Here is a 24316-nt window from a genome sequence, read left to right as displayed (position 1 = left end):
GCCCTGTTCTTCCCCTAACAATATAGCATTTCCAGATCCAAAAATTAACTTATCAAATAGAGACGTTCTACTTTCAGACGGGGGAATAATGACAGTGGAAAGAGAGTGTGAGATATATGGTAACAGTTTTCTTTATGTAAATTCAAAACTATTTTATAGGGCCAGGCTATGGTGCACCTAAGGAATGTACCAGTGCACAAGGACACAGGTTCAAGTTCCAAGTCCCCACCTGCAGGAGGGAAGCTTCACAAGCAATGAAACAATGCTACAGGTCTCTCTCTCTCTCTGCCACCAAGTTTATCATTGGGTGAATCCACTGCTTCTGGCAGCCATATTTTCTATTTCTATTTTCTATTTTATTGGATAGGACACAGTGAAATTGAGAGAGGAGGGGAGATAGAGAGGGAGAAAGATAAGACACCCGCAAACAGCAAACTTCGCCCCTGCAGGTGGGGAGCTGGGGGCTTGAACCTGGGTCTTTGTGTGGGTCCTTGTGCTTAGAGCTATGTTTGCTTAACCGAGTATGCCACCGCCTGACCCCTATCTGTCTTATCTCCCCTTCTCAACTTCACTGTCTCTCTCTCCCTATTCTCCCTCATCTTCTATATTCATCCAAATATCAATCAATATATAAATAAATAATAATATTCTAAAGGACAAAGCTTTTTATTTTTTTAATTGTCCACCACCTCTAACATGCCTTCCCCAATTCCCAGGCATCCACCCCAACGCACTGCACACTGCCAGCTCCTAAAGATTAAGTCTTGGGCTAATGGGCAGCAGGAATTGATGCTATAAACAAGGGGCCAGACCTACCTTTTGTCCTGCTTTTGGCAGTAACTGCTTGAGTTCTGGGGCTCACGTGGAGTGGCTCCAATGGGGGGGGGGGGTAAGCCTCCAACCCTCCCTCACCAGCTCTAGTGACTGTGTGAATTAGAAAGAGGCATCGGGAGATATTCTGGTATGAACATCTGTTTATTTGAAGATGGGTACAGGCTTTTATACTGAGTTAAACAAAGAACATTTTTCACATATGTCAGAAATTACAGGTGTCTTAAAGGTCAGCTTGCCCCATGGTAAGGGGTTGGTATGACAAGAATTGATAAGATATATAAAGGTCAAGACAATTAGTTTCCATGATGCAGGCAAGTTAATTATCCAAAGGTATTTGAGAGAAGCATAGGGGTTAAACCAGTGAGGGAGAGAAGAAGAAAAACAAAGCTTGATGTAAATCACAGATATCAAAGGACACGAGGAAACAGAATATGGGGGTCTCACTGCCGGGTACAGTCAAGGGTGTGTGATGGAGTGTGTTCTCCTATATGATCAAAAGGTGAAGTTATAGCGAATGTGTGAACTTTGAGTGAACCCTCAAGCAGGCAGCCATTTGGCCTGCTAGCAGGGGGAACTAAGTGTGAGAGGCTCGTAGGCTTTCTGTGAGCTTGAGATAATAACAAGGAGAAACTGAGTCTGGGAGACTTTCCCTCTTGGCTCATCTCTATGAGGAGAGAGGCTAACAGTGGGTGTCTTTCCAGACCTCCATCCAAGGATGGGAGAGCTCCCCTAAGCTCTACCAAGCTTTCACATAGTCCCACACTTGGGAAGAGGCCAACAGGTACAAACATGCAGTTAGAAGATAAATAAATTGGGAGTTGGGTTGTAGCTCTGCGGGTTAAGCACAGGTGGCACAAAGCACAAGGACCGGCATAAGGATCCCGGTTCGAGCCCTCAGCTCCCCACCTGCAGGGGAGCTGCTTCACAAGTGGTGAAGAAGGTGTGCAGGTATCTATCTGTCTTCCCCTCCTCTCTCCATTTCTCTCTGTCCTATCCAACAACGGCGACATCAATAACTACAACACGGGCAACAAAAGAGAATAAATAATTATTTTTTTAAAAGTATCTTTGAGGGAGTCGGGCGGTGGCGCAGTGGGTTAAGCGCACGTGGCGCAAAGCTCAGGGACCAGTGTAAGGATCCCAGTTCGAGCCCCCAGCTCCCCACCTGCAGGGGAGTCGCTTCACGGGCGGTGAAGCAGGTCTGCAGGTGTCTATCTTTCTCTCCCCCTCTCTCTGTCTTCCCCTCCTCTCTCCATTTCTCTCTGTCCTACCCAACAACAAAGCAACGTCAACAATGGCAATAATAACCGCAACGAGGCTGCAACAACTAGGGCAACAAAAAGGGGGAAAAATGGCCTCCAGGAGCGGTGGATTCACGGTGCAGGCACCGAGCCCAGCAATAACCCTGAAGGAAAAAAAAAAAAAAAGAAGATAAATAAATTCTAAGGGTATAATGCCCAGCATGATAATGCTAGCTGATGGGGCTTGTTATATGACACATGAAGATACTAACAGAGCAAATCCCAAGATTTCTAATCATCACAAGAAGAACCTCCCCCTTCCTTTTCTCCTTCCTTTTCTTTTTGTGGGACTGATGAACCTACTATGGTAATCATTTCATGATAATGTCAGTCAAACCACCATGGTTTACAATTTTAAAAATAGCATTATAAGTCCATTTTTTTCTATTTATTTACTTATTCCCTTTTGTAGCCCTTGTTGTTTTATTGTTGTAGTTATTATTGTTGTTGTTATTGATATAGTTGTTGGAGAGGACAGAGATATGGAGAAAGGAGAGGAAGACAGAGAGGGGGAGAGAAAGATAGACACCTGCAGACCTGCTTCACCTACAGGTGGGGAGCCGGGGTCTCAAACCGGAATCCTTACACCAGTCCTTGTGCTTTGTGCCACATGAGCTTAACCCACTGCATTACTACCCAACTCCCAATAAGTCCATTTTTATTTAAAAAAAAAAAAAGCAGAGGTGGTTAGAGAAATAGATCACAGTGTAGGGTGCCTGCCTTGTCATGCTTGCAGCCCAGATTTTAGCCTCAGCACCACATGGGAAGTACTGTAACAGCACTGGGGGAAGCTCTCATATTACTTCTTGCTGGGAAATTGTGCCTACGCAGTCACATCTGCCATGTTGTCCCCTCAGGCTACTGCTAGTTCCCGTGAGAGTTGGGACATTCTTGGAGTGCCTGTTCAGCCATGTTGTGCCCTCAGGGCATTGTCTATATCCCCCCACCCCTCGATATTTGGAGTGCTTTGGTTACTCCTCCCCCCTCCCATTCTCATGAGAGTTATTATCCTATCCTGGAGTGCTATGGTTACTCCTCCCCCTTCCCATTCTCGTGAAAGCTACTCCTATAAAAGGCCTTCTTCTTCCGCACCTCGCTCTCTTGCCAGCGCTTCACTCCCGTGCTCAGACGCAGGAAAGGTTACTGCGTGAGGCGGCCATTTTCGCTACCTCCACATGGCCCAACCTGCCTCTCTAGCACCCAACTCTGAAGTGCCAGCGCAAATAAAGATTTGTGTTTCCTCTTCGCTCCGGACACCCTCTCTCTCTTCTCCGCGGCCTGCACACAACAACAACTTCTCTTTGTCTATCTTAATGAGAAAGTTGACCTGAAGTAGTGAAATCACACACACTCATGAGGCTCTAGTAATGGGAAGGGGGGGAGAATAAAAGAAAAACCTAGGAATAATATGACATATCCTTTCCTCCCTCAGGTTGTAAGAGTCAAACTAAATGGGATTGGGAAAGTCTCCCTCCTCCCAGTAGACAAGCACTTCATAAATGTAAAGTATTTCTACACTATAACCAACAATATGCAGGAATGGGATGTGGAGTATTAACAGTAACTGCTTTTATTAGCAGTCACTGGGAGAGTTTGAAAAAAAAATTACTTTAAACCTAAGTTCAAATTCCATTATGCCATTAGGCCTCAGGCTAGTTGCTTAAGTATTTGAGTCTCAATTATGAGGCAGAGAAAATAATGCCTACCTCACGGCGAATAACGTGTAAGAAACACCTGGTACACACTGAACATAATGAAGTTTAGTCTGTGCTCTCATACTAGTAATATCACTTCATTCCAAATACACTAGAGGGCAAGGCAAGAGAGCTCACCAAGTAAGTCATGTGCCTTGCTGTGCCAATGGCTCAGGTTCAAAGCCTGGTACCACAAGAGAGGTGTTACGGCACCAGAGGACGCGCTAGTGCTGTTATCACTCCCTCTCTGAATGAAAATACAGCCAGAGTGGTGAAAGCACGCATGCATGAGGGTCTGACTCCAGAAAATAAACAATAATACATCAGAGAAGTTATATCAGGCTTCCCAAAGTTCACCACAAAGACAACAAGTAGAAAGACAAATGTATTCAGGGGGGCTGGGTGGTGGAACACCGGTTTAAGTGCACATAGTATGAAGCACAAGGACCAGCACAAGGATCCTGGTTTGAGCCCCCAGCTCCCCACATGTGGGGGGGGGCACCTGCAGGCGATGAAGCAGGTCTGCAGGTGTCTATCTTTCTCTCCCCTTATGTTTTCCCCTCCTCTCTCAATTTCTCTCTGTCCTATTGGGGGGGGGGGATTGAAAAATGGCCACAGGAGCAGTGGATTTGTAGGCACAGAGCCCTAGCAATAACCCTGGAGGCAAAAAAGAAAAAAGAAAAGAGGGTGGGGGTAGATAGCATAATGGTTATGCAAAGAGACTCTCCTGTCTGAGGCTCAAAGTCCCAGGTTCAATCCCCCATACCACCATAAGCCAGAGCTGAGCAGTCCTCTGGTCAAAAAAAAAAAAAAAGAAGAAAAGAAAAAAAATGTATTCAGTCTTGTTTTGTTTTGTTTTGTTTTGTTTTTACCACAACACTGCTCAGCTCTGACATATGTGACTGGGGCACTGAACCTAGGACCTCTACACCTCCAGCTTGAAAGTCTATTTGCATAACCATTACGCTGTCTCCCCCACTCTGTATTCAGTAATTTTTAAACCATAATTTAGCATGCAGCCTGGGAGTTGGATAAAGTGTTAAGACTCAAGTATGAGGTCATGAGTTCAATTCCTGGTATTGCACAAGACAGAGTCATGTATGATGTGTGTGTCAACCCCCTCCCTCCCCCTCCCACCTTTCCTCATATAAAATATATATATAGTGTATATATGTTTTAAGTTTAGCCTACCACTTTGTAGGATCATTAGGAGAGGACTTAAAATGTTGTATATCCTGGGGACAAGGCAGTGGCAAACCTAGCTGACTGCACATGTTACCATAGGCAGGGATCTGGATTCAAACCCCCAGTCCCCACCTGTGGCGGGGGGGGGGGGGGGGGGACGGACACAGTTCATGAGCAGTGGAGCAGTGAAGCAGTGAATCAGGTCTGCAGGTGTCTTTCTTTCTCCATCTTTATCTCCTCCTCATCTCAATTTTTCTCTGTCCTATCAAATGTAATACAAATAATAAATAAGAGAATAGAACAAAAAAAAATTTGAAAAAACTCTTTATTCTGTTCTTTGGAGAAACAATATAAAAATGTTTCAAGTCAGAGCTTCTCAGAGAGAGCATGGAATCATCTAGACAAAACTATGTTGCCTCTCCCTAAAGGTAGCGACATAACTCTTAGGAGACTACAGGAGATACAGGAGATGTTCACAACTCTGGAGTGGTGAAAGCATTCTCACTCAAGACACAATTTAAGCTAACTAGAAAGAAAAAGAAGTGGTCTGGGAGGTGGCCCAGTGGATAAAGCATCAGACTCTCAAGCATGAGGTCCTGAGTTCAATCCCTGGCAGCTCATGTACCAGAGTGATGTCTGGTTCTCTCTCCTTCTATCTTTCTCATTAATAAATAAATAAAATCTTTAAAAAAAAAAGAAAGAGAAAAGTCTTAATACAAATACATCTACACTGGGAGCAGGCGGTGGCGTACCTGGTTAAATGCGCACATTACAGTTAGAAGGACCCGGTGTTTCAAGCCCCTGGTCCCCACCTGTAGGCAGAAAGCTTCACGAGTGGTGAAGGAGGGCTGCAGGTGTCTCTCTGTCTCTCTCCCCTGCCCTCTCAGTTTCTCTGTCTCTATCTAATAAGTAAATAAATAAATAAAATTTAAAAAACAAATACATCTACATTAAAATGTATATTTCCACATCAAAAGAAACCATAAAGAAAAAAATTAGTATGGAAAATTGGAAAAGTGGAAGATACTTGGAATCTATGTTACCAACAAAAGTTGGGATTCCAATGTAAATCAAGAATTCCAACAAAACAATACAAAATGAGAAATGATATTTATACAGAGAAACTACAACATCACATAATATATAAAAATTACAATGTAACATTGAATGAGGAAAGTATGGCATTTAAGAATAATTATCAAGTAGAACTAGCACTGTACAGGAATGCAGATGCATAAAGACAGACATTACAGAAAAGCAAAGAAATAATCACAAGATCAGAGCGATGGGATTTACAGTTAATGGTATTTATATATTCCTCCCATATTTGAAAGCTACTCTCTTCCCTGATTCAGCTTTCTGGTCCTATTTCCAACTCTGAAACCACCTTCCTAGACACTACCTTTAAGCCCACCTACGTGTTAGCTGTCAGGCTCAGGTAAAATTAGTAAAGTCAGCAGTCGGCTGGTAGCACAGCAGGTTAAGTGCACATGGGGCAAAGCACAAGGACGGATCTAAGGATCACAGTTCGAGCCTCCGGCTCCCCAACTGCAGGGGCGTCGCTTCATGGGTGGTGAAGGAGGTCTGCAGGTGTCTATCTTTCTCTCCCCCTCCTCTCTCCATTTTTCTCTGTCCTATCCAACAATGAACGATATTAACAACAACAATAATAACCACAAGGCTACAACAATGGCAACAAGAGGAAGGAAAAATGGCTTCCAGGAGCAGTGGATTCATGGTGCAGGCACTGAGCCCCAGCAATAACCCTGGAGGCAAAAAAAAAAAAATTAAGTCATAGGCCCCTTGGAATATACCTAAAATAGACTTACTAGATTTTTCTAAAATGGAGACCTTAAATTGCATCTGCTAAAATCTTACTTTTAGGTTCTTGATTATTAAACAAACTGTTCTGCTTTATATCTTAATGCTTTTCAGCCACCAAGTTGCTGATACCACCATGATGCCAACCTACCTTACCTGGGTAGACGACTTCTCCAGTGTGTCCTGGAACCCCACCCACCTCTCCAGAGCCCTGCCCCACTAGGGAAAGATAGAGACAGGCTGGGAGTATGAATCAACCTATAAATGTTCATGTCCATCAGAGAAGCAATTACAGAAGCCAGACCTTCCACCCTCTGCACCCTGTAATGATCTTGGGTCCATGCTTCCAGAGGGATAAAAAATAGGAAAGCTTCCAATGGAGTGGATGGGATATGGAACTCTGAACGTGGGAATTGTGTGGACGCGTACCCCTCTTATCCTACGGTCTTGACAATCATTATTAAATCAGTAAAAAAATTAAAATTAAGGGAGTCGGGCTGTAGCGCAGCGGGTTAAGCGCAGGTGGTGCAAAGCACAAGGACCGGCATAAGGATCCCGGTTCGAACCCCGGCTCCCCACTGCAGGGGAGTCGCTTCACAGGTGGTGAAGCAGGTCTGCAGGTGTCTATCTTTCTCTCCTCCTCTCTGTCTTCCCCTCCTCTCTCCATTTCTCTCTGTCCTATCCAACAACGACAACAACAATAATAACTACAACAATAAAAAAACAAGGGCAACAAAAGGGAATAAATAAATATTTTAAAAAATGAATAAAAAAATTAAAATTAAAAAAGTGATTCACTCAAAGCAAGAAAAAAAGGGTGGCCAATGAAGTGGCCTAGTGTTTAGAGCATTAACCATCCAACCATGACGCCCAGGGTTCAATTCTGGGTACTGTATGGTACTCTGGTTCTTTCTTTCTCAGTAAACCTTTTTTTGAAGATGGAGAGAAAAGGAGGCCATGATTGGGAGAGAGGAAGGGGAGGAGGGAGAGGAGCAGCTTCTAGGGAACTGATGATATTCTATGTCTTGAGTTGGCACAAGTTGTAAGAGTTTTTACTTTATAATCTGTAGGTTTTGTACACTCTTCTGAATGTACATGCAAAAATAAATCAACTTCCAATGGCTACACCTGAATTCAGCATGGAGAAAGAAGTTCACAGATGCCCTCAAGTTCATAAACCTCAACTTTCTGGTGCCACATTATTGGAGATCAACGGGGGGGGGGGGCAGTTTTAGATAGCAAAGTGCTGCTGAGAATAGGAAGCAGTGAGTACAGAAAAGGTGAAAGATTCGAGAGATGTTAAGCAGAAGGAACATTCAGCTGCTGGGATAGTTCACCCTCTCTCACTCAGAGAGAGTAACATCCAGCACAAATATGACTAACAAATGCCCAAGCTTGGTAAGGAATGTGATGGTATCTGAAATACACTGTAACCAGAGAGAGGAAAGAGAAGCACTTTTGCTTACAAGAAATGTAAACTGCTCAACGGTTTATCTCAAAAGAAAAAAGCCCAATAATTACAAGTATAGCCCTCTACCCACTGAATAATCTGTCCCTGACCCCCTAGTGGAAACAACATATTATCAATAAGTGGTTAGAAACTGCAGGCATCACTTGGACTGGAAAATTCACATTGTCAAGGCTCAGCAAATTTTATCACAGAAATTAGGAAAGCTCCTGCCTGTCTTGGGATATTAGAAACTGGTTAATAAAATAAAATAAAATGCCACTTCCACCAACCTTGGAATATATACACATATTGCAACTATTGTAACTGAAAAAGTCAACTTGGAGACGTGAAGCTGTGGAAGTCAAAAATTAAAGGTCTTGTGGGCCAAGCAGTAGTACACCGGGTTAAGTGCACAAAGTAGGAAGCTTATATAAGGGCCCACACAGCGGGTTAAGTGCACATGGCTCGAAGCTCAAAGACCAGAGAAATGATCCCGGTTCCAGCCCCGGCCCCCCACCTGCAGTGGGGTCGCTTCTCTCCTCCTCTCGATTTCTCTCTGTCCTATCCAACAATGACAGCAATAACAACAACAACAATAATAAAGACCCTATGGGGGGGGGGGGTCGGGCGGTAGCATACTGGGTGAAGCGCACATAGTGCAAAGTGCTGGGAGTGGCGCAAGGATCCCGGTCCCAGCCCCCAGCTCTCCACCTGCAATGGAGTTGCTTCACAAGCGTGTCTATCTCTGTTTTCCTCTCCTCTCTCAATTACTTTCTGTCCTGTCCAACAATAGCAGCAATAACAACAACAACAATGGGGGGAAATGAGCCCCAGCGATAACCCTGGAGGCAAAATAAAATAAAAACCCTACCAAGAACATCAAATTGACCACTTCTTCAAGTTCCACTCTATTTTTTTCTTTTCATCCCTGTTCTACACTTCACGTGTTCCCCACAGACCCATTATCTTCTCTTCGTTTCCAACTTTTTCTCAGTGGTTAAGTGCTGCTGAAAAGCTTCTTCAGGGCTTGCTGGAATGGTCACTATAATCCACCTGCTAAAGGCCCTTAGTGAATAGTTCTCCTGTGGGCCTTTCTTCTCTATTGACTCCTTAGGTTCTTAAATAGGTTCTTCCCTCCTGCTTACAAACAACTGGATTAGCTAGTAGAAACCAAAGGGCAAAAAAAAAGTATTCTATGGTTTAACTGAAAAGCTGTCCCAGGAAGCGGGAAGGGGTGTGTCTCTGCCACTTACTCACTCTTTCACTTAAGGGCCAAACTATTGATCCATGCTGCTTTTGTACACCATGAAAGAAAGAAAAAGGAAGAAAGGAAGAAAGGAAGGAAGAAAGAAGGAGAAGGTAGAGAAGGAGAAAGGAGGAGGAAGAGGAGAACAACAAGGTTGTCCTCAAAGTAATTGTAAGGTCCAGAAATGACCTTCAGTCCACACGGAATGGGAAAGCTATATTCTGGACTTTTGCTGGGGGTGGGGCGGCACCAATGAACACTATACATCACGGGAGAGCGCCGGCGGAGGGTTAGAGGGAGGGAGGAGCACAGTCCCAGTTCGAAGTTCAAGATCCGCCGAAACCAGCCCAGGCTGCCAGCACGTGGTGATCCGCCGGAGCCACCGCGCCCGCAGAGCCACCGGGAGGGGTCCTTCACGGGACCTCTGACTCATCCCCAGGAGTCACCGCCGGCCAGCAGCTGCCTCCTTTGCATTTGCAAAGTGTGTCGCGTCACCAGCAGGTAGAGACCAGGCTGGACCTCTGCGGATGGGGAGAGGGAAGCCACCTTCCCTGCCTCCTTGAGCTCAAGGGAACCGGCACCATCCCCAGCGCCTCCCACCCGTGTGCCCCGGGCCTGCGCGCCCCTCACCTGAGGCCGGGTGGCCCGAGTGCGCTCGTCCCCGGACGCGGCGCGGGCCCCCAAGCTCCCGGCGCTCGCGCAGCTCTTCCTCCTCGTCCTCCCGCCGCCGGCCCTCAGCCATGGGCGAGGCAAGGACGCTCGGCCGCAGGCGACGGGCAAGTTGCGGTCCCGGAGCCCCGCTCAAGAATCGGCTGGGCCCTCGCGGCCTGGAAGGCGCCCCCGGAGGCAGCGGGCGGCGGCGGCGGAAAGCGCTGCCCTGGCCGCCTCCACCTGCAGCCGGCTCCTCCGCCTCCTGGCCCGCGCTCTCCGCGCGTTCTGCCCCAGTCTCCCCGCCTCCCCGCCCCTCAGCCTGGGAGTCCTGGCCGGGAGGGGTCAGACCGACCTCGCCTCGCCCTCTCGGGGAGGGGTTACGGGCCTCAGGGGCGGCCCGCACGCAGGAGACACCAGCCCGAACCAAACAAACGTGCGCAAAATAAATAAACGGGATAGGAAGGGGGAGAGAGGAGGTGGCCTGGCCTCTTCCTGCCCTTTCACAATATTCCGGTGTCAACAGGAAACCCATTTGCTGGATACTTGAACAAAAGGGGGAGGAGAAGGGACCTGCTCCACCCGGACTGGGGGAGACCAAACAGCTGGAGTCTGACCAGGACACAGGCTCTGAGTGTGTTCTGTCTCTACTGTGCAGACTTTCCCCCTCATTTCTTTGCGCTTTCCTTTTTCTTTATTTAATTTGATTGGATGGGGGAAGAGAGAGAGAGAGAGACCAACACGCAGCACAGCTTCATCACTTGTGAAGCTTCCTCCCTGCAGGAGGGGACTGGAAGCTTGAACCTTTGCATGGTAAACATGCGCCCGCTCAACCAGGCACATCACCACCCGGACCCTCTTCTCTTTCTTTCTTTTCTGTTTCCTTCTTCTTTTTAATCTATGTTTTGCGATAGGACAGAGAATTTGAGAGGGGAGGAAGAGAGGGAGAGGGAAAAAGACGCTCTCAGCCCTGCTTCACCACTGGTGAAGTATCCTGGCTGCAGATGGGGAACCCTGGTCCTTGCGCATAGTACATGTGCCCTTAACCGGGTGTGCCACCACCCGCCCCCTTCTCTTTTTTGTCTCCAAGGGTACCGGCACAATGAATCCACTGCTCCTAAGGACATTTTTCCCATTTTTGCTGCCCTTGTTGTTGTCATTGCTGTTGTTGTTGTTGGGTAGATCAGAGAGAAATCAAGAGAGGAGGGCAAGACAGAGGGGGAGAGAAAGACACCTGCAGACCTGCTTCACTGCTTATGAAATGACCACCCCCACCCCCACAGGTGGGGAGCCCGGGGCTCGAACAGGGATCTTTGCGCCTTTCTTTCTTTTTATTCTTTCTTTTGATTTTGATAGAGAAGAAAGAAATAGAAAGGGAGAAACACACTTGTTAAGCTCCTGAAGCTTCCCTCCTGCAGGTGGGAACTGGGGGCCTGAACTTGGGTTCTTTGAGTGCACCTTGTGCACTCAAAATGTATATATTTTTTTTAAATAAAAGGCATGAAGACACAAATTCAAAAGGATATATGTACCCCTATGTTCTTGACTGTACTATTTACAATATAAAAATATAGAAGCAACCTAAATGCCTAGTGACAGATGGGATATATATATATATTCAATGACCCAAACCGCCCCTTTATTTTTTTATAGTTTCTTATTATTTGTTTATTATTCAATAGAGACAGAGAACTTGAGAGGGCAGGAGGAGATAAAGTAGGTAAGAGACAGAGAGACACCTGCAGCCCTGCTTCATCACTCATGAAGCTTTCCCCCTGCAGGTGGGGACCAGGGGCTTGAACCTGGGTCCTTACGCACTGTAATGTGTGCACTTAACCAGGTGCACCACCACCTAGTCCCAAACCATTCCTTTTCTTTCTTTTTAAATCCTCTTTCTCTTCCCTTTACACTGAACATAGCCAGAGCACAGTGGTTTTAAGGCAGTGAAACCACCCTGTGTGATACGATAAGGTGGATATATGTCATTATGCATGTGCCCCAGAGGGGAGCCTAAGGTGAGCTTGATTTTGGGAGACTGATGTATAGGGGCCTCACTTGTAACAGAGGGACCACTTTTCTTTGGGCTTGGGGGCAACTGTATACTTGAATTCAGTTTTGCTGTAAACCTAAAACTGCCCTGGGGCTGGAGCAGAACATACACATAACCACACAGGAGGACCCAGCTTCAAGCTCCTAGTCGCCACCTGCAGGGAGGAAGCTTCATGAGTGGTGAAGCAGTGTTGCGGGTGTCTCTGTATCTCTCCCCCTTTCTATCCCCCCCCTCAATTTATGTCTCTATCAAAATTGAATGAATCTTTTTAAAAATAAAATTAATAAAACTGCCCTAAAATATAGTCTAATTTTAAATGGCATTTTTCATCAAACTTTGACGTATTCTAGCTAATTTAAGGTGTTTTTTTTTTTTTTAATTTTTCGTTTTACCTTTTTTTTATGCCTCCAGGGTTATCTCTTGGGCTTAGTGCCTTCACTATGAATCCACTGCTCCTGTGGCCATTTTATTTTTATTTTTATTTTTATTTTGATAGGACAGAAAGAGATAGAGAGGGGAGGGGAAGATAGGGAGAATAAAAAGAGAGACACCTGCAGACCTGTTTCACTGCTTGTGAAGTGATCCCCCTGCAGGTGGGGAGCCAGGCTTTCAAACCAGGATCCTTGAGCTGGTCCTTGTGTTTCATACTATGTGTGCTTAAGCCAGTGTGCCACTGCCCAGCCCCCTTAAAGTTGTATTTTTTTTTTAGTTATCTTTAATTATTGGATAGAGACAGCCAGAAATAGAGAGGGAAGGGGAAGGACTGAGAGAGGGAGACACCTACAGTCCTTCTTCACCACTTATGAAGCTTTCCCCCTGCAGGTGGGGACCGCGGGCTCAAACCTGGGTCCTTGCTCACTGTAACATGTGCACTCAACCAGGTGCGCCACACCCAGCTTCTAGCTAATTTAAGATGAGCAAGTAACTGAGCTCCCTGGAAGGTTAGGAAGAAAACATATTTAAGAGCCAGCCCCACTGTCTATCAGATCACTGGTAGACTGGTGGGGTGTCAGGACTCAGAAAGTAAAGCACTGGCTAACTGGGAGACCTACTCCTGGGCAGGTATTGCAAAGCTGCGAAGATGGTGGAAGAATTACTGTGTGTATCTTCACAATACATGACCTCTTAGGCTCAGTACTTGCACAGGCACACCTTCACACAGAGGGTGAGATCCTGGGACCTCAGGAAAAGATTAAGAAACAGCAGGAAACTCTTGTGGAATGAACAAGCTTTTATCTTCTGCCTTTTGCTCTATTTCTAGAGATTGTGAGGGCTCCTTAGTGTTTAGCATGTAAGAGAAAAAGAGGAGGAAAAGGTGACTGGAAATAGAATTTCCTGCCGTCCCTGAGTGCTGTTACCTGGCCTGTTTGATAGTCGTTGTTGCTGCCTGAGAAAATCTTTTTGGTTTTAAGTTGATAAGAACCATAATTAATTGTTCTTCTTTGAGATCATATCCACAAATTAAAACTTTATTATTGCAGAAGCAGTTAAATAAGTAGACTGGAAATTAAACTGGGAGCAGGGAGGTTTTGAATCTTGAGGTTTTTTTCCAAGTGTTTAGTTTCACTTTATTTATCTTATATAATGCCAGTGAAAAAAAATGTTAGGTCAGCAAGATGGCATAGTAGTTATACAAAAGATTTTCATGCCCGAGGCTCCCATGTGGTAGCTGCAGACTCAAAACTCGGTCTTGGCCCTTGATAAAGGATGTATTCTACCAGTAAGTCCCATCCTAGGCCCCTTTAATTGAAGCATATCCAGGGGCCTGGTGGTGGCACACCTGGTAGAACACAAGGACCAGGTTCAAGTCCCCATTCCCCACTTTCAAAGTGGGCATTTCATGAGTAATGAAACAATGCTGCATATGTCTCTCTTTCTCCCTCTCTATATCTCCCTTCTCTCATTTTTTTTTTTCTCTCTTTAAGAAGGAGGAGGAGGTGGAAGGGAAGGAGAAGAAGGAAAATGAGAAGAAGAAAAGCTTATCCAGGGATGAGGGATAGCTCTGTGGAAAGTTTTAGTCTTCATGCATGTAGCCTGGTACAGACACATGTGAAACTTCATAGATGGTGGATCAGTGATTTTTTTTTTGTCTCTCTCACTCCCTCTCTCTTACAAAAATATTCAATAGAGGGACCAGGGGATAGCTTACCTAGTAGAGCACAGTCTACCATGCACAAGGACCTGGGTTTAAGTCCCTGATACCACATGGGAACATGGTGTTGTGATGTCTCTGTGTCTTTATCTGAAATCAAAATAAAAAGGTGTCTGCCTAAAGCAGTGGAGTTAACAAGTATGAAGCTCCAGAACCAAATAAAATTCAGAGAAAGAATTGGGCTAGGGAGATGGCTCAAGGGTGGAGCACAAGCATGAGACCATGATTTTGTTTTTAAAAAAATAGAAAGAAAGAAAGAAAGAAAGAAAGAAGAGAGGAATAAAAAAAGAAAGGGGGCAGGGAGGGAGGGGAAAGAAAAAAAAGTAAGGCCAGGGAAGTAGCTCAGCAATAGAGTACAAGGCTTGCAGGCATGAGACCCTAGGTTAAATCCTCTGCACCACACAGGCCAGAGTTGTATGGTGTCCTGGCCCTTCTCTTGCTCTCACTCAAGTAAATAAACCTTTAAAACAAAAACAAGCAGCTTGGGAGGTGGATTAGTGGATAAAATGTTGGACTCTCAAGTATGAGGTCTCAAGTTCTATACCTAGGATTGCATATCCCAGAGTGTTCTCTCATGTTTATAAGTATTAAAAAGAAAAGAAAACAGCTGATAAAGATGTGGATAAAATGGACATATAATACTGTAAAATGGTGCAGTAACACTGGAAAATAATTTGGTAGTTTCTCAAAAGGTTACACATAGACTAAAGAAACTGCCATTCAAACAATGAGACCTGTTACAGAATGAGAGAAGATCTTTATATGCCATACATTAGATAAGAAGCTAATAACCAAAATACATAAACAGCTAGGGAGTCGGGTGATAGCACAGCAGGTTAAGCACAGGTGGTACAAAGCGCAAGGACCAGATTAAAGATACCGGTTCGAGCTCCCGGCTCCCCACCTACAGGGGTGTTGCTTCACAGGCGGTGAAGCAGGTCTGTAGGTGTCTATCTTTCTCTCCCCCTCTCTGTCTTCCCATCTTCTCTCCACTTCTATCTGTCCCATCCAATGACAACATCAATAACAACAACTACAACAAAAACAAAAAAAAAATGTATATATAAAGAGCTCACCGAACTCAGCAACGACAACAACAACAAAAAATGACCCCATCCAAAAATGGGGAGAGGATATGAATAGAATATTCACCAAAGAAGAGATCCAAAAGGCCAACAAACATGAAAAAATGTTCCATGTCATTCATTGTCAGAGAAATGCAAATAAAGACAACAAGAAGTCCCACCTCACCCCTATGAGAACGTCATATATCAGAAATGAAAGCAACAACAAAAACTGGAGAGGTTGTGAGGGCAAAGGAACCCTCCTGCAAGGCTAGAAGTGGAACTATCCTATGACCCTATCATTCCTCTCCTGGGGATATATCCTAAGGAACCCAACACACCCATCCAAAAAGATTTGTGTACACCTATGTTTGGAGCCGCACAATTTGTAATAGCCAAAACCTAGAAGCAGAGGGTGGAGGAAGGGAGCGCACAACGTGGGCGGGCCCTCTCACTCCTCCACCACTGCTGCCTCCTTCTGTGCTCCTGGTGCTGCTGGTGTGCTGGTTTGGTGCAGACCTGGTACCTCTTTTGTGAAGCGGCAAGTGAGGAGAACCCAGCGTTCGCCATCGCCGAGGAAGAGTCAAGACTGAGAACAACGACCATATTAATCTGAAGGTGGCGGGTCAGGATGGTTTGGTGGTGCAGTTTAAGATTAAGAGGCATACACCACTTAGGAAACTAATGAAAGCCTATTGTGAACAACAGGGATTGTCAATGAGGCAGATCAGATTCCAATTTGACGGGCAGGCAATCAATGAAACAGATACACCTGCACAGTTGGAAATGGAGGATGAAGATACAATTGATGTGTTCCAGCAGCAGACAGGAGGTGTCTACTAAAAAGGGAACCTGCTACTTTACTCCAGAACTCTGTTCCTCCAGACCAAGAAGACATTCTCAATTAGAAAACGGCAATTTGACTCCACCACATCCTGACTACTACAGTCTAGTTTTTCTCTATTCTTTCATTTCCCCTTCCCCATTCCTTTATTGTACATAAAGTAACTGGTGTATGTGCACAAGCATATTGCATTTTTTTAACTAAATGGCCAATGGTATGTTTTGATTGACATCAAATGGAGATGAGATGGGGAAAAATATTGGTTATGTGAAAATACCCCTTCTCTATTAGTGGCATGCTCATTCAGCTCTTATCTTTATATTCCAGTAAGTTATTTTGCTCTCAATGTTTAACAAAAAGAACAACATAAAAATTCTTGCATACCTTGTGTGATTGGAGAATCTTAATGTTTTTCATTTATCATTGTAAAACCAAGGACAATTTTATAACTATTTTGTACGTAGCTGTTACATGCAGGGCAATCTGTCTTTAAGTAGGGGTAGATTACTCTAAAAGAAATGAATCCTAGATAGTTTTCCCTTTAAGTCAAGCGTCTTGTTGTTTAAGTAACAAACAAACAAACAAACAAAAACCTAGAAGCAACCCAGGTGTCCAACAACAGACAAGTGGCAGAGAAAGGTGTGGTATAGGGAGTTGGGCAGAAGCGCATTGAATTAAGCGCAGGTGGTTCAAGCTCCCCACTCCCCACCTGCAGGGGAGTCGCTTCACAAGTGGTGAAGCAAGTCTGCAGGTGTCTATCTTTCTCTCTCCCTCTCTGTCTTCCCCTCCTCTCTTCATTTCCCTCTGTCCTAACAACGACAACATCAACAACTACAACAATAGAAAACAAAGGCAACAAAAAGGGAAAATAAATAAATATTTAAAAAAATTTTAAAGGTGTGGTATATATACACAATGGAATACTACTCAGCTATAAAAAATGGTGAATTCACCTTCTTCGCCTCATCTTAGATGGAGATTGAAGGAATCATGTTAAGTGAGATAAGCCAGAAAGAGAAGGATGAACATGGGATGACCTCAGATCCTACTCATACACAGAAGCTGAAAAATAAGAACAGAAGGGAAAACAGAAAGCAGAAGTTGGACTAGAGTTGGTGTATTGCACCAAAGACTATTTAGGTCCTGGAACATGATGGCGGAGAAGGACCTAGGTGGGGGGGGGGGGGTTAGAGTGTTACGTGGACAACTAGGAAATGTTACACATGTACCAACTACTCTATTTTAGTACTGACTGTAAACCATTAATATCCCAATAAGGAAAAAACAAAACAACAAAAAGTTATGCATAGAATTACCATATGACACCACAATTCTGCTCATAAGTGTATTCCCAAGAGAAAGAAAATAAACTTATACATAATCTAACCTATACATGAACACTCTCAGTAGCATCACACACACACACACACACACACACACACACACACACACACAGCATTAATAGATCAGCAACTTGGGAGGTAGAGCAAGGGATAAAGCACTGAACTGACCTCAAGCAGGAGGTCTAGAGTTGGATTCCCAGTGTCACATGTACCAGAGTGTGAGCCTCTAGTTCTCTCTCTCCTCTTTCTCTCCTTCTCTCTCTCTCTCTTTCTCTTCCCTCAATAAATCTTCCCTTAATAAATCTTTAGTAAAATATAAGTACAATATACAAGGACCTGGATTCAAGCCCCTGGTCCACACCTACAGGGAAAAAGTTGCATAAGCATCAAAGCAGTGCTGCAGGTGTTCCTCTTTCTCCCTTTTTATCCCCCTTTCCTCAATTTCTTTCTGTCTCTAACCAATAAATAAATAAATAAAATATCTCTTAAAAACAGGTGCACAAGGGGGTATGCAGTAGCACGCCAGGTTAAGCGTGCATAGTGTGAAGAGCAAGGACTGGTGCAAGGATCCGGGTTAGAGCCCCCAACTTCCCACTTGCAGCGGGGTCGCTTTGCAGCTGGAGAAGCTGGTCTGTAGATGTCTATCTCTCCCCTCTCTGTTCTCCCCTCCTCTCTCAATTTCTCTCTCTCTCCTATCCAACAATAGCAACAGCAATGGAAAAAAGATGGCTTCCAGAAGCAGTGGCTTTGTAGTGCAAGCACCCAGCCCCAGGGATAACCCTGGAGGAAATAAATAAATAAATAAATAAATAAATAAAGTGCACAGAAATGTTTATCAGTTGGTATGTGGATAAACAAGATGTAAAATATTATACAATATTAGCATAAAAATGGCTGAAGTACTGATACATGCTACAGCATGGATGACCTTGAAAACATTACACTTAGATGTTTCAATGCACACAGACCTGTGTTCAAACCCCTAATACTCACCTGAAGTGGGGAAGCTTCAAGAGCAATGAAGCAGAGCTGCAGGTGTCTTTCTTTTCCCTCTATTATTCCTCCTCCCCTCTAGATTTCTCTCTGTCTCTATCCAAATAAATTAATAAAAAAGAAAAAAATTACACTTAAAAAAGAGACAAAAGACTGCTATGATGTCTGACTCTGTCTATATGAAATTTCTACCATAGCTTCATCCATAAAGACAGAAAATAAGTGGAAAAAGAAAAGTTAGAGAAACAGAGTAAATTACAGTAATAGGTGTTAGATATTTTGAAATAATAATAATAACTATTATTATTATTACCAGAGCACTGTTCAGCTCTGGTTTAAAGTGGTGCAGGGATTGAATTTGGGATTTTGGAGCCTCAAGCATGAGAGTCTCTTTGCATAACCATTATGCTCTCTACCCCTGCCCAATTAGATAATTTTGTATGTAATTAAGACATATAAAGCCAAGAACAATAGTTGTGAGTATACTAAGGGATTAATTTTATTGCATGTAAATAATAGTTCAGTAGAACTATGATTGTGATTTTTTTTTTTTCAAACTAGAGTGTTAACTCAGCTCTGGTTTTTGGTGATACCTGGATTGGCTCTGGGGCCTCAGAGCCACAGGCATGAAATCCATTTGCATAGCCATTATGATGCCTCCCTGTCCCAGATGAGATTATTTTATTTTCATGTGTAGTGTCTGGGGAGATGACTCAACAGGTAAAGCTCAGGACTTGCATGTCTGAGGCCCCAGATGCCTGCTACTCTGGTCTCTCACTCAATAAATAAAATACATTTAAAAAAAAAATGAGGGGGTTGGGTGGTAGTGCAGCGGGTTAAGCGCACATGATGTAATCAATGTGCAAGGACCAGTATGAGGATCTGGGTTTGAGCTCCCGGCTCCCCACCTGTAGGGGTGTCGCTTCACAGGCGGTGAAGCAGGTCTACAGGTGTCTGTTTTTCTCTCCCCCTCTCTGTCTTCTCCTCCTCTCTCCATTTCTCTCTAACAATGATGACATCAATAACAACAACAATAAAAAACAATAAGGGCAACAAAAGGAAAATAAATCAATAAATATCTAAAAAAAAAAAAAAATATATATATATATATATATATATATATATATATATATATATATATATATATATATATATATAACACAGTCACTACAAAAGCACAGAATACAAAGACCAGGGAGAAGATTGCACTCTGAAGTCATGGTACAAAAGTAGAGAAACCAGATAGCAGTAGCAGCTTAATCACAAGAAGGAAAACCAAAGGTGTGGCCAAGTAGCAACTAAATAAACAAACCCAAACATCATACCCACCCAAGTGACATAGCAAAAACCCAGTCCAGAGAAAGAAAATGTTAAGACACTTGGAATGAAAATTTACAACTCGGTAGAATTAGAGTCACCCTCAAATTATTATGGTATTTTCTTAATGTCATACAGTTACTGAAAAGATTCCCCCAAAATAAAATTAAATGTTTGGGCTAGAGAGACTTTCAAGCCTGAGGCTCTGAGCTCCCAGGTTCAGTCCCCAGCACCACCATAGCCAGAGTTGAGCAGTGTTCTGATCTCTTTCTGTTTCTTTCTGATTAAAAATAAATAAGATATTTTTTAATATAATTTTTTATTATCTTTATTTATCAGATAGAGACAGCCAGAAATCAAGAGGGAAGGGGGTGATAGAGTGGGAGAGAGACAGAGAGGCACCTGCATCCCTGCTTCACCACTCATGAAGCTTTTCCCCTGCAGGTGGGGACCGGGGGCTCGAACCCAGGCCCTTGCACATTGTAATACGTGCACTCAACCAGGTGTGCCACCACCTGGCCCCAAATAAGACATTTTTAAAAGATTGATTTCTTATGAAAATGTAAATTAAAATGTTCCTTGATGCTCAATAATATATATGTGTGTATATGCATGTAGTATGTGTTTATATATGTATATGAACACTATACATACAAATATATCTAGAAACATATATACAAATACTACAAAAATAATAATAAGACCAGCAAGTGACTCACCCCACAGGGTACAAAGACAACCCATTATAAAAGAAAAATGTGGCTTGGTTTTCTTACCTACAAGATGAAAATAGGGCCTGGGAGGTGATACAGTGAGAGGGTGCTGAACTTGGAAGCACAAGGTCCCACATTTGATCCCTGGCATTAAATGTGCCAGTGTGATGCTCGGTTCCCTCTACCAGCTGAGCTACTTCCTAGGCTTCAGATATGATGGCTGATTGATAAATATGTTATTGGTCTTCCTCTAAGATTCTGGAACAAGGCTCCTAAAACCCTTGGAATTTCCTGTGAAGAGAGTGATAAAGTTGTCCTTTTTTATGCCAGTAAGAACTCTGGACCACACCTAAGGATGCAGACTAGTTGACAAGGGGCCAAGTGTCTTAAAGGACTAGAGCCTTTAGGCCCACCCCCTGACTTCTGGTCAGCGTAGGGGATTAGAGACTGACTTTAATTATTGATAACCAACAGTTTAGATTAATCTATAATGTAATAAAGCCTCCATAAAACTGAGAAGAATTGGATTCAGGGAACTTCCAGAGATTTCAGGAGGTGCCACGCTTAGACAGGACTTAGAAACACTGAATCTTTTCCTCGTGTCTTGCCTTGTCTCTTCCCTCTGGCTGTTCTGAATTATATATTTTTTTATAATAAACTGGTGACCTAGTAAGTAAAATGTGTTTTTTAAGTTCTTTGAGCCATGCTAACAAATTATTTGAACCTGAGAATTACGTTGTTGGAACCTCTAAATGATACTGCCTGCTGGTCCTAGATAACAGTCTGGATTTATGAATGGTGTCTAACATGGGGTAGCAGGCAGTCTTATAAGACTGAGTCTTTATTGTATGCAATCTGACGGTGTCTCAAATTGGGAAATATCAGAACTGAGATTGGGGGGGGGAGATAGCATAATGGTTTTGCAACAGACTGTCATGCCTGAGGTGAAGCCTTAGGTTCAATCCCCAGCACCACCATAAACCAGAACTGATCAGTGCTCTGGTAAAAAAGAGATACAGATCATACTCCCAGAGGGATAAAGAATAGGAAAGCTATCAGGGGAGAGGATACAGAGTTCTGATGGTGGGAACTGTGTGAAGTATCCTCTTTTTTTTTCTTTTTATTATTATTATTATTTATTTTCCCTTTTGTTGCCCTTTTTAAAAAAATTATTGTTGTAGTTATTGTTGTTATTGTCGTTGTTGGACAGGACAGAGAGAAATGGAGAGAGAAGGGGAAGACAGACTGGGGGAGAGAAAGATAGACACTTGCAGACCTGCTTCACTGCCTGTGAAGCGACTCCCCTGAAGGTGGGGAGCCTGGAGTTCCAACCGGTATCCTTACTTTGGTCCTTGCACATTGCATCAAGTGCGGTTAACCCACTGCGCTACCATCCGACCTTTGTGGAGTATCCTCTTATCCCTGCAGACCTGCCTCACTGCTTGTGAAGTGACTCCTCTACAGGTGGGGAGCCAGGGGCTTGAACAAGAATCCTTATGCCTGTCCTTGCACTTTGGTCGATGTGCACTTAACCCGCTGAGCTACCGCCCAACTCCCCCTCTCTCTTTTTAACCAAACCATTTCTAAACTTCAACTAATGGTGGTGCTGGGGATTGAACCTGAGGTCTTTGCATCTTCTGCATGAAAGACAATTTGCACAATCACTATTCTATGGCCCCATTCCCTCTCTGCCTCTATATATATAAAGAAAATTTCCAGGGGCCAGGCGGTGGTGTACCTTGTTAGGCGCACATTTTACAGTGCTCAGGGTTCAAGCTCCTGGTCCCTACCTACAAGGGGAAAGCTTCACAAGCATTGAAGCAGGGCTGCAGGTATCTCTCTCTCTCTCCCTCTCTATTACCCCCCTTCCCTCTCGATTTCTGGCTGTCTCTAACCAATAAATAAATAATGATAATTAAAAAAAAAACCAGGAGAAAAAGACCATATCATATAAAAAAAAATGCCAGAGCTAAGATTGCTAAGGTTTCATAAATAAATAAATAAGGAGGGGTCAGGAATGTAGCACCATCTATCTTGTAATCCCAAAGCTCATCATTTTAAAAATTTATTTTATTTTCCCTTTTGTTGCCCTTGTTTTTTTATTATTGTAGTAGTTATTATTGTTGTTGTAGTAGTTATTGTTGTTGTTGTTATTGATGCTGTCGTTGTTAGATAGGACAGAAAGAAATGGAAATAGGAGGGGAAGACAGAGGGGGAGAGAAAGACACCTGCAGACCTGCTTCACCGCCTGTGAAGTGACTCCCCTGCAGGGGGAGCCGGGGGCTCGAATTGGGATCTCGAACTGGGATCTCTATGCCAGTCCTTGCACTTTATGCCACATGCGCTTAACCTGCTGAGCTACTACCCGACCCACCAGTGTTTCCTTTTTAGAAATAAAAAAAAAGTGAAACCTTAAAAAAAAAAAGAAAAAGAAATAGGGAAACTTCCAATGGAGGAGATGGACATAGTCTGGTGGTGGGAACTGTCTGGACTTGTACTGCGGTTATCTTACAATTTTTTTAAATCACTAATAAAAAATTTTAAAGTCCCACCTGCAGGGGAGTTGTTGTTATTATTGTTATTGCTGTTTTGTTGTTGGATAGGACAGAGAGAAATTGAGAGAGGAGGTGAAGACAGAGAGGGGAAGAGACAGACACTTGCAGACCTGCTTCACCTCAGTGACCCGGAAGTGGGGAGTTCAGGCTCGGACTGTGATTTTTACCCCATTCATGCACTTTGCACCATGTGTGCTTAATCTGCAGCACTACCACTGCCCCCTCTCTCTTCCTTTTTAAGTCTTACCTACACCCACTACTACTTCCAAATGTCTTTTTTTTTTTTTCCTCTTCTCTCTTTGGGTCCTGATGGAATTGGGTTTTGGAGCCTTCTAGTGATCTTTCCCTAAAATTTCTCCCCTTCTGGAAGTATGGACCAAAATTATTTTCCAGGTGCAGACTGACTCCCATAAATACTTCTCCACTGGACATGGGCGTTGGCACATCCATCCACACCCACAGTGTGCCACTGCCTAGCCCCTGAAAAAAAAAAAATCTTTACCAGTTGAGCTATCTTCTTGAGTTTGATCTCTTACATTGCATGTGCCAGAATAACGCTCTGGTTATCTCCTCCTCTCTCTATTATTAATAAATGAATAGTCACCCTTAATTTTTTAATGAAGATTTATTCTTTTTTAGACTCAATTTCCTCAAAGTTATTTGACCAAGAAACTTTATAATTGTATATATCTCTTATTATTTATTTATTTATTTATTTTACCAGAGCACTGCTCAGCTCTGACTTATGCTGGTGCAGGGGATTGAACCTGGGACTTTGGAGCCTCAGGCATGAGAGTCTGTTTGCATAACCATTATGCTAGCTACCCCTGCCCTCTTATTGTTATTTTACTTTTTAAAAATTTAATAATTATTGACAAACCTATTGGATAAGAGGGGTACACTTCCACACCATTCCCACCACTAGAGTTCCACATGTCATGCCCTCCATTAATTATTATTATTGGTGATTTAATATTGATTTACAAAATTATGAGATAACGGGGTGTAATTCCATACTGTTTCTACCACCAGAGTTCTGTGTTCCCATTCCCTTCACTGGAAACTGCAGTGGTCCCCCAAGGTGACAGATAAGGATTGACTATTAT

At 43.6% G+C, this 24316-nt stretch overlaps 1 protein-coding gene and 1 pseudogene across 4 annotated transcripts in view; one reads left to right on the top strand and one right to left on the bottom strand.

Moving 5' to 3' along the window:
* SH3D19 (SH3 domain containing 19) overlaps positions 1-10292 on the bottom strand; it is a 217774-nt gene extending 207482 nt beyond the window's left edge. For 3 of the 4 annotated variants that reach the window (XM_060178964.1, XM_060178965.1, XM_060178966.1), the window contains exon 1: positions 10162-10292. In XM_060178964.1, the coding sequence (XP_060034947.1) occupies positions 10162-10273 (112 nt within the window). In that variant the 5' untranslated portion in view covers positions 10274-10292. The remainder of the gene's footprint in view (positions 1-10161) is intronic. The other variant, XM_060178969.1, reaches the window with a different exon arrangement.
* Positions 10293-13518: 3226 nt separating this feature from the next.
* On the top strand, positions 13519-16677 carry LOC132534753 (small ubiquitin-related modifier 2-like; annotated as a pseudogene).
* Positions 16678-24316: the final 7639 nt, after the last annotated feature.

The sequence above is a fragment of the Erinaceus europaeus genome, chromosome 19 (assembly GCF_950295315.1).
Source record: "Erinaceus europaeus chromosome 19, mEriEur2.1, whole genome shotgun sequence".
Lineage (NCBI taxonomy): Eukaryota > Metazoa > Chordata > Mammalia > Eulipotyphla > Erinaceidae > Erinaceus > Erinaceus europaeus.
This window is presented reverse-complemented; position numbering and strand designations above follow the sequence as displayed.